The 11,729-nt window shown below is 36.7% G+C and overlaps 1 protein-coding gene across 1 annotated transcript; it reads right to left on the reverse strand.

The window, feature by feature from the left end:
- Nucleotides 1–309: 309 nt before the first annotated feature.
- On the reverse strand, nucleotides 310–780 carry LOC107022161. The gene is made up of 2 exons (XM_015222851.1): nucleotides 581–780; nucleotides 310–511 (listed from the first exon to the last, which is right to left on the reverse strand). Exons 1-2 carry the CDS (start codon nucleotides 778–780, stop codon nucleotides 310–312), a joined length of 402 nt encoding a protein of 133 aa, XP_015078337.1.
- Between the last annotated feature and the right edge of the window lie 10,949 nt (nucleotides 781–11,729).

An 11,729-nucleotide genomic window follows, 5' to 3' on the forward strand; every position in this document is an offset into this window, starting at 1 on the left:
GAACCACGGACCTCAATGGGGTTCGTAGACCTCAACACCAGGCTTTTTTTTGTCGATTTTGCATTATGCCCCTGCACATGTAGCAACCATTAGGACATTCTTTTTACATTTTCAGGACACTTTTTAGACAGACCCTATTCTATATCTAGACAACACTAAAAAAACAAAAAGGAATACAGTAAACCAACTAAACAAAGAGAACTACTAAATCGAAAGAAAAATGTATAGTTGGCTAGATTGTACATCTTGGAATGCCTCTCAAGCAGCATTTGATTTAACGTTTTGGCACGATGCAAACCTCTTGATTAATCATATGTCATCAAGATAGTAGTCCTTAACAACCTCTTGCACACTCTCCTCGTTCCCCATGTAAATCTTGATCCTTTGACTGTTGACCATGAACCATGTTCCTTCACTGTTTTCGAGCTCAACCGCTCCATGAGGGAGAACTTTGGTGAGAAAAAATGGTCCATTCCATTTGGACTTGAGTTTTCCCGGAATAAAGCACAACCTAGAGTTTAATAGAAGCACATGATCACCCACAACAAATTCTCGCTTTTAAATTCTTTGATCATGATACCTCTTCATTTTCTCTTTGTACAAGGTAGAACTCTCATAGGATTGTAGGCAAAACTCATCCATCATATTCAAGTCATTCATCCTCTGAGTAGATGTTGCACCCCGATCCAGATTTAGCTTCTTCATTTCCCACACAGACCTATGTTCTTGCTCTGTCGGTAAATGACAAGAATTCCCATACACAAGTTTGTAAGGAGACATACCTATGAGAGTCTTTTATGAAGTGCGATAAGACCATAAAGCATCATCAAGATCCCTCAACCAATCTGTTTTATTAGCATTCACATTCTTCGTAAAAATGTATTTGATCTCTCTGTAAGACACTTCAACATGCCCACTAGCCTCCAGATGGTAAGGAGTGGCTACATTGTGGCGGACACCAATTCCTCAAATAGCGCCTTGAAAAAATTATTGCAAAAGTAGGAACCTCCATCGCTATTAATCTCCCTAGGTGTACCGAATCTGGAGAAGATATTCTTTTCTAAGAATGTTCTTAAACTCTTGCCTTCATTGTTGAGAATAGAGATTGTTTCCACCCACTTCGACACGTAATCAAACGCAACAAAAATATACTTCATTCCATATGATCTCACAAATAGACCCATAAAATAAATTCCCCATGCATTTAACAACTCTATCATCAATGTAGGATTCATAGGAAGCTCTTGCCTCTTTGAAATCCCACCTTCTCTTTGGCAACGATAACAAGACTAGGAAAAATCATAAGCATCTTGGTGGATGGTAGGCCAGTAGTATCCAAACTGCAAAATCTTATGTGTAGTCTGAATACCACTATGATGCCCACCAATAGGCGATGAATGATACGCCTCAAGTACAGAAAATATCTCAACCTCAGGCACAAAGCGATGAATAATCGCATCAGCAGAACTACGATATAGGTAAGGCTCATCCCAAAAGATTTTTTTCACATCATGCATAAACTTTTTCCTTTGGTGAAAAGAAAATTTGTGCTCACCAAATCTCTTGCCAAATAACTAGCAAACTCTGGGAACGAAGGAATCAAATCATGAGAAGAATCCAACACCTGTTCATCTAGAAAATCTTCATTAATATCAGGTCTATCACAAAGCTTGAGCATATCCACTTCCTCCAATCTTGACTAGTGATCAGCAACTTGATTTTCAGTGTCCTTCCTATCTTACACTACAAAGTCAATCTCTTATGGCAACAATACCCACCTAATAAACCTTGGTTTAGCATCTTTCTCAGTTATTAAATACCTCAATGCAGAATGTTCAATATGCACTATGACCTTAGTACCAACAAAGTAGGATCAAAATTTCAAAGGCAAACACCACTGGAAGAAGCTCTTAATCGGTCATAGTGTAATTCTTTTGGGCCATATTCACAGCTTTTCTTGCATAGTAAATTGGGTGAAGTATATTTTCTCGCCTTTGTCCCAATACCACGCCAAGTGCTACCCCACTTGCATCACACATGATGGCAAACGGTTCTCCCCAATCCGGTGATATAATGATAGGTGCATTAACTAATTTCTCCTTCAACTCTACAAATTCTCTCAGACAAGCATCATCAGAATCAAACTTACACTCCTTTTCTAGAAGTTTGTACAATGCATGTGCAATTTTTTAGAAATCTTTTATGAACCTCCGATAAAAACCAGCATGCCCAAGAAAACTTCTCACCCCTTTTATAGAGATAGGTGGTGGAAGCTTTTATATTACCTCAAATTTAGCTTTATCAACCTCAATACCTTTTTCAGAGATCTGATGTCCCAACACCTTACCCTCTTTCATAATAAAGTGACACTTCTCTGAATTTAGCACTAAATTGCAGTCTTCACAACTTTAAGTACCTCGGCCAAATGATCCAAAAGACGATCACACGATCATATACAACAGATAAATAATCCATGAACACCTCCATAGTATCCTCCACCATATCACAGAATATCAACATTACACAATGTTGGAAGGTTGCTGGAGAATTGCACAACCAAATGGCATCTGTTTAAATGCGAAAGTCTCATACGGGCAAGTGAATGTGGTCTTCTATTGGTCTTCCAGATCTATAGAAATTTTATTTTAGCCCGAATAACCATCAAGGAAACAGTACCAGCCCTTACCCACAAGTCTATCCAACATCTGGTCTATGAATGGCATAGGAAAATGGTATTTTTCTGTCGAAGTGTTTAAATTTTGGTAGTCCATGCCGACTCCCCATTCGATCATGGTCGACATAGAAATAAGCTTATTTATCTCATTAGGCACCACAGTAATAACACCCTTCTTAGGCACACATTAAATTTTACACACCCAACTACTATCTGCAATGGAATAAATAACTTCGGCATCTTTCTTCTAGCTAATCATTCGGCTAGTTAGATCGACAAAAGAAAAAAAAGAGATTTCCAACTTTTTTATCAGGCGATACTAGGATTTGAACAGGGGAAAAAAGGATTTGTGGTCCTTTGCCTAACCACCCGGCCATGTTGCCAAAATTCTAAAAATACAAAATAGATGAAAACTTTTCTAGAGTTCTGAACTGGCTTTTCATTGTACTTTGGATTCCAAATCAAAGAATGCAGACATGGAAACTAAATATATAGCTTGGGGCACAGGATCTTCCCTTAAGAGAAGTTTTCATTCATATAGCATGATAAGGAGAGGGAGAGTCAACGTTTTCAGCGTAGGGAACTTTTTCTCATATTCTAGAAGTTTTAATCGTCTCTAAGTCCAATTGTGTTCCGTTATCTAGGAACATATTTGATAGATAACTCTGGCATCTAACCACTTGATGATCTCTTTTTTCACTACCTCTTGCATAGGCGAATTTAATCTTCTCTGATGCTCGATACTAGGCTTGTGATCTGGCATGAGTTGGATTTAATGAGAACAAATACCTGGGGGGATCCCAATAATGTCTGTAATATTCCACTTAATAGCTCGCTTGAACCTCTTAAACACGGCAACCAAGCACTCTACTTGTCTCTCATTTATATCTGCCGCAATGATGACCGGTAAAGTCTCATGTCTCCCCAAGAATACATACCTCAAATGTGATGGTAGATCATTAAGCTCAAATGTTGGTGCTTCTGCAAGAAACGATCTTGCAGGTGGGGACTTATGATTCATAATATCTGGCTCTAACTTCTTTGGTTTTGACTGATACTTTCATCTATCAAGTGCAGCCACCAACTTATCATACTCTTCAATAACACTACTATCAAAGTTTGTCATAACCGCTGCTAGTGCCTCAACACCCAATCTTTATTCAATATGCACCTCAGACCCACTCTCAACTCTATAAGTTATAGAAGATATTTATTAGATCTTACCACTATGCTGCATGGAACTATATATGTAGAAAGTTGCATCGTCATTGTTCAGTCTGAACTTCATCTGCCCCTTTTTTATATCAACCAAAGCATGACCAGTGGCAAGCAATGATCTCCAAAAATGATGGAAACCTAATAATCAACCTCACAGTCAAGAATCACAAAATCCATTAGAAATATGAACGACTCAACTTTCACAAACACACCATGGAGTACACCAATGGGCCTCTTCATAGTCTTGTCAGCCATAAAAACTGCATCGCAATAGGCTTTGGATCTCCCAGACCCAACTTCTTATAAATAGACAATGGCATGAGGTTGATGATAGAACCAAGATCATACAATGCCTTGACAAGGTGCAACAACCCGATAGTACATGGAATAGTGAAGGAACCAGGATCGTCCTTCTTCTGCACAAGGGACGTTGAAGCAATAGCACTACAATGTTGCAATCTATTATCATATCCGAAGCTTATTGTCCTTTTCTTTGTCACCATATCATTCACAAACTTTTGACACCCAGGCATTTGCTCCAAAACTTATATCAATGGAACATTAATGAAAAGCTTCTTCAACATGATAATAAACCTGCGGTATTTTCCTTCTTCAGTCTTTTTCGCTAACCTCTTTGGGAAGGGAGGTGGAGGTCTAGGTATGGTAACAACATTCTGCATTATCTCCTCTTCTTTCTGTGTCGCATTCTCGAACTCTCCACTAATCACGACCACATCATCATATTTTCTAGTCTCTATTTACAACCCAAAAAACATAGGTGGATCAATGGTTTTCTTACCTCCTAGAGTAGTGAATGTCATACAATTCCAATCATTATTTGAATTCTGGATAGTGTTGCTAAGAAGAGTGTCAAGTTGACATGGTTTCATTATAGTAGACAACTAAGTCCTCTGCTACACAAGATGTTTGATTGACACTGAATGGGCATAAACTTTTTGACCAATACCAGACAAGTCATTTCTCATATCATTCACATCCTCATCAGCTGCATCAAATCTCCTCATCATCTTCTGCGTCATATTTTTAATACGCACCATATTACCTCCAGCTTCCCTAATATTAGCTTCCCAATTTTGAGGGGGAATATTAGGTCCAACCTTATCGTTTCTGTTTCCATAGTTGTTCCACTTGTATTTATTGTTGTGATTAATGTTCCCATACAAGACATATTGACCCTCTCAATTGTTGTTGTCATAGTTCCGACCAAGGTTTCCTTGACCTTGGAGCAAACTACCCTCACCGGAACCTTAGGCGTTTGGCCGGAAACACCCGTCTAATCATTCACCGCATAAGTATCCTCTACATAGTAACACTTATTAACCAGTGGTTGATTTTTATTCAAATAATATATAGTATTAACCTTTTCCGTGCATCCACTTACATGATTCAACACCTACCCCAATTCAGTCCTCATCTGAGACATCTCCTCATGAATCTCATCTTCAAGCTGGTTACTTTTAGCTTGAATAGAAAACGCATTTCTCCCAGTATCTGACCTCATAGTGCTCCAAGTTTTATTGTTCCGAGAAATCTTTTCCAGCTTCTCTACAATCTATTCAAAAGTTCACTAACCATAAGAACCTTCAGCAATAGTATCAAATACTACCTTACTGTTTTCATGATGATCTCAGAAGAAATATTCCTTCAGCGAATCATCATCAGTATGGTGATTTGGAACACCTCTTATGAAAACAGTGAACCGGTCCCAAGAACTACTCACACTCTCCACGTAGTGCTACAAAATTGTTGTGTTTATCTTTCTTGTTCCGCTTCTTGGACACTAAAAATATTGCTAGGGACATATCTTTCAATTTTTCCTATGTATAGATTGAGTTATAAGGGAGCTTAGTAAACCACACTACAGCATCACAGGTCAATCATAGGTGGAAGACTAGCAATCTAATGACGTCCATGTCCTAGTCTGGTCGACCTACAAAACTTTTGCAGACAACCCTTAGTTTGGATATGTGAGCATATGGGTCCTCCGATAGCAGGCCCCCAAACAAGCCCCTCATTGTAAGAATTTGCATCAAACTACTAATCACCACAAATGTATGACCCAGAGGTAGGAAGTAGGACAAGAGTTACGTCAAAATCAGCAATATCAAAGTTGACCCTATAGTTGTCATGCAGTCGTGGCCCTGGTGGATGTTGCAGCCTAAATGCATCTCCAGTCGATTCTCAACAGGATCCTGATTATTCTCATCAACTACCCTAGGAGGTCGTAACCCATCACCTTCACCTAATTCTCCTCCGATAGGATTAACTGGCACTCCTTGATTATACAATATCCGCAATGTTTTATTTAGTTTTGGATTGTAGGGAGTAAGTGGTTCTTCTTGACTCCGTGTACTTGGAATACACTAGAGTTTAAACCTGAGAGAGAGAAAAACAAAAGAAAAAATAAAATTAGCAAATATTTAACTAAAGTTCAATAATGTAGTTAAACTTAATTTAAAAGTCAAATTACCTGACAGCGGCGCCAAAATTTGATATTCTCAAATTACACCTCTCTAATGAAGCATAAGAGGTTGTTATTAATTAAAGAACCAACTTGTAGGTTAGGGTCGATTCCATAAGGAATACGATTTGGACTTAAATTTAACTGACAATTATATTCATTAGTCAATTTTTTCGAATTAAAGAGGGGGATTTGTGAAACAAATTTTAGAAATTATGTAAGTTATCAGTGAGAAAGATTCGAACTTTAGTTGTTATCAAGATGAGAAAGTAACTAGGGTATACGTTTTCCCTATAAGCTCATAACGTGGTAATCCTAATAGCAATCTTTTCATAGAGTGCTACACGCAAAGTGATAAATTAGGTAACTCTAAACCCTTGGTCCGGTATCTAGAAAATTTCACCTCGCACCTTGGTCCAGCTACATTTTGTATAATTTACTAAGTCTTACCTTTACATTATATTATACATCACATTGATGTATGGTTTAGTTTTACCCTCACACAAATCGATATTAGACTATTATGTAGTATCACACTAAATCTATGTTGATAATTCTTTTCATATTAACTACCTTCTTGGTGTGGCAAGGAGCAACAAGGAGAGCTCTAATGTTACGCGCCGTTAAAAACACTTATAAATGAAAGAATTATCAGCACATACCAACAATACTGTTCAAGAATTGCTTAATTATCATTCATACTTTGTTAATCACTCATGGTTCCCACAACCCTAGTTGTGCATTTAGTTACCCATATTATCAAGAACACAATTCATAGAAGAATAAGAAATCATGAACTTGATTAGTAAAAATGATAAATTCATAAATATAACTTGAATTGCAAAGCCAAAATCTTCAAACGAACATAGGAAGTTATGAATTGCTAAAATTGCAAGTTATCCGCAAAGCAAAAACTAGAACAAAAGTAATAATGTCTAACCCCAAAAATGATGTTTAGATGCCCTATATATAGAAAATAAATCCTAACAAAAAAGGAAACGGGAAAAGGAAATAATGTTTCAAGATGCGTCTTCAATCTACGAGACTGACCTACGGACTGCGGATCAACCTACAGTCTGTAGGTCCCTTCCATGACTCGAGACATAGCAAATTTTCAATCTTCCAAAAATCATCCTCTCTGATCCAAATGACGGATCAAGAGTAAAAACCATAGATTGATCTATGGTCTGTGGATATTATCCGTAACTTCACGCTTAGAATCTTCAAAACATGAACTGGAACTAACTCTTTGATACAATTGACAGAGCAACAATACTGTTCATAGATTAATCTACGGTCCGTAGATCAACTCTTTGGTTCCACACATAGTTAAGAATTCCCTGATCTCTTTCAATGCCTTGCCTACCCATTTACGTCCACCATCAACGGAACGTGAATGGACCTATGGCCCGAACATCACCTCTATAGATGCCCTTATCTGCACATCTTTCAATTGTGTCTCTAAGTTTCCATGTCTGACGATATTTTCTTCAAACATGATAAAAATACATTTAAAAAAAAACAATACCAAATGTCCCTAGACACACACAACTCTTAAGTGAAATGTAATAAAAATACTATAAACTCACGGTATATCACACAACTCTAAATTCAATTGTATTCTTATTCTGAGTTCTAATTTCATAATTTAATGAGATTATGATATTTAATGTTTTGAGATTATTGGGTTTTTGTTCATGCTTTTATTTCACATGAACCCTAGTTGATAATATTTTATCATAAGCCTTTGTTCATTTATTTTTATGCACTGATATTTGAATTTTCAAGTGAGTTAAAAGAGTTTAAGAGAACATAAATGGTTTCAAAAGTACTAGTTTCACATTACAAAAAAAACTACGATTCATGATTTGTATGATAGTTGATTAACAACGTTTCAAAGACAAATCATTCGATGTTAAGTGTCAAGGATTGTTAGTCAGTATATGACCCAACTAAATGGGTTGAGTTCGAACCTCAAAGGGAGTGGTATGCGTTTAAGATTCAATAGGAAAGTATGAATATGCTTAAATCAGTCACCGGAATAAACAATATCGAATAAAAACATAATTCAATTCAGGAGGTGACACGAATGTGAAATAGGGGGGTTTTGCTTAGAAATTATTAACTACAGCAGTAGAAAAAAACACAAATATAAAAATAATAAGACGGGTTCTTGGGATGTGATTCGATTATAGGATAATGTAGACAAATGGGTGATTGCAACTGTTAGGAACTAGCTGTAAATTAGTGAATAAGCTAGAATATAGAGGAGATAAATTTTACTGTAAATTAGTGAATAAGCTAGAATATAGAGGAGATAAATTTTCTCTCGCACAATTTACCCCGAATTAAGTCCATTTCTCTTGAACATCTGCAAGCATAAAAAAACAGCCTACGCCTTAGTCCATTCACTATTTTGAGTTGGATATGTGGAAAATGGTGTAGAATTTACTCTCTCGAGCCGAACACATGACAACCTAATATCCATATCATCAATCAATAATCTTGATTATAAAACCTCTTTCTCGAGCAAGCCAAAAACACAAAGGTAGAACTTCATTTGCAACTATAATTCTTTAAATTAAACAAGATTTGATGATTGAAATCACTTCCAAACAAAATTTGAACTAAAAATTAGCAATACCCGTCATCTAAATCAGTCGATAATCACATAATCACACCCAAGAATTGGGATTTTAGCTAAACATCATAAGAAGATAAAAATCGTTACCAAATTGTGTTTCCATCAACTGGGCAAGATTATATTCTTCCATACAATGGTCCAAATTAAAGATCTCAAAGACCCACTTCCAATTTCTCAAAATTGAAAAACTTAAATTGTTCAAAGCTTAGGAAAATTTGTCTCAATGCTCAGACTTCAACTGAAAAATTCTAATATATGAAAAATCCTAAATATCTGCTCTCAAACTTAATGTTTGAAAATGTATTTGTAGTCGCCAAAATTATGCCGCGAAGGACCATTCAGTGCAATAAGTCGGGCTCACCGATCATCTCAGCGATCCGCCCTTTGATCAGTTTGATCGCCTTTTTGCTTTGGCCTTCATGCATTATCATGTTCTGTAATTTTGGGTGATCCAAAACTGCACTGCAGAACCACTCGGAGACACACCGACTTCTCATTTCTCTCACCAACTTGATTTTATCCTTCAAAGCTTGGCATACTGGAACTTTAGGCAAGATGGTAGCCATTTACCGAATTGCCAATTGTCGGGGGGAATTAACAGGAAGGGAAAAGGGTAAATAATTCTATTATATTTCCTCATTTGGTAAGGATTAGCTTTTTCTTCAAAGGTATTTTAAATACCATCGTCTTTTCTTTGTTTGTATCACCGAGATACCAATTCAGTTGATTCTAAATGGATTAGTTAAACATTCCATTAGGTAGTCTGATGTTGACTCTTATCTATGGTATTCATTCTCGTTCGGTTCTTGGAATAACATCCAGCAGTGGTTGGAACAACTCGCAAAATCCATTCAACGACTCGCCAAAGGGACTTGGAGATCACCATTTTTTCATTTCCTCGTTCTTTCAGCTTGGTTTTTTCATTTTTGTAAATTAGTGTTCATGCTTTGTTTCTCAATCCAAATACCTGGAAATAAAGGGTTTTAAATCATCTATTGGCACAAAATAATAATTTGTAGACACTAATTTATACAAATAAAGCCCAAAATGAATCTAAAGCTTACACTCATGAACACCCCCAACAGTGCTACACAAGACTCAATGATGAACACACACGACAAGACTCAACTTACTAATGCAAGGATCAATTGTGCACTTAAAGATTCAACTTGTGATTCACCATTACCAAAGATTCTCAAGCTCACAATACTTGCTTCAAATGCAATTTCAAGCTCAACAAAGGTACTCAAATTCACTCACACAAAGAACGATTCCATATGCACACACAATGGTTCAACACTTTATAGTTCCAGAATCACATACAACTCTCACACTCACAAAGATTAACACATGCATGATTCCATCCATAGGTTTGCCCTTATTTTCCAACCAACACTTGTTTCAGCTCACTCAAGATCAAAAAGGTCTTTTTAAGGCTTGTAACATGTTTGAGTGTAAAGGTATGGTCATTTAGGATCACTGGCTGCTACCCTCATGAAATGTAGTATGAACTTTTTCTTTCATGCTCAAAAGTCACCCCATTATTCACTTTCCATGGAATGCGGGAAACCCCATTTCTGTTGCACTTTTACAACTTCATTTCAAAACTTTTTCATTTTCTTTTTTTTCATTCTTGTTTTCTTTTTCTCTTTTCTTTTTTTGTATGGAGGGGTTCCATCTTTCTCAAAACCATGGGTCAAAGGGGACTTCTTTTAACTTCTTGATTTGCCTTCTCTTTCCACCACCGCCCCAACTTATGCTTTTGGCCTAAGTTGACTATTCAAACAAACGGCAAATCATAAGGAATATGGGTGAAGGATAAAGAAAGGTCACAATTTCATCAAGTTTCTTCCAAGGAAAGGCTAAGGCTCAAAATCTATTCAAGCAGAGTTCACACCATCACAAGGTAGTCCACAAAAGAGGTATAATATCAAATCGTTTCACTCTTTAAAATTGTTGTCTAAGATCATTTCAAGAGCTTTCATCACTTGTCAACCAGAACAACTAGGCAAATTCTAAGTGTTATCACACATGGTTCACAGTAAGCTCATCACACAAGGCATTAGCACCAATATCACAATACTCCACACTTTCGCTAGTGTGCAATGTTCATCAGGAGATGCTCATTCAATAACCATCTAGTTACAACGAGATTCAAAAATTTCACATATTTTTTATGTAACTTCATTTGGCCTCATCGTAGGCGTACATTTATTTCTTATTTGATTGAGAGCACTATTCAAGTCATCTATATTGATCACAACTAACACTCAAATTTGCACCAGAACAGCCATAATTAAATATACAAGAGGTGGCAAAAAAATTTCGGAAGGGTCCAAAAATCATTTATAATTAAAAATAAGGAGCCACAAGCTCAAACATCCACCAAAATAGTGGCAACACACAATTTACATCACAAAAGTCAATGTATACAAAATAATAGTCACAAGAGGTAGGTATGGAATAACTCACCCCACTACAAACAAAAAGAAATTTGTCCTCAAATGCATTAAAACATCCAAAATTCAAATAAATACGACAAAGAGAGAGGTAATGAAAAGTCTTGTTTAAGGCGTCGCTCCATCTATTGGGACATCAATGCTTGGTGTCACAGATGCAACACTCGATCCGCTAGAGCTTGTCATGGACATCTCTGTCAGCGATGTATGAATCACGAACTGTACAATCGTCTCCTCAAGGTCAGGTATGTC

Source organism: Solanum pennellii, chromosome 6 (genome assembly GCF_001406875.1).
Source record: "Solanum pennellii chromosome 6, SPENNV200".
Classification (NCBI taxonomy): Eukaryota; Viridiplantae; Streptophyta; class Magnoliopsida; order Solanales; family Solanaceae; genus Solanum; species Solanum pennellii.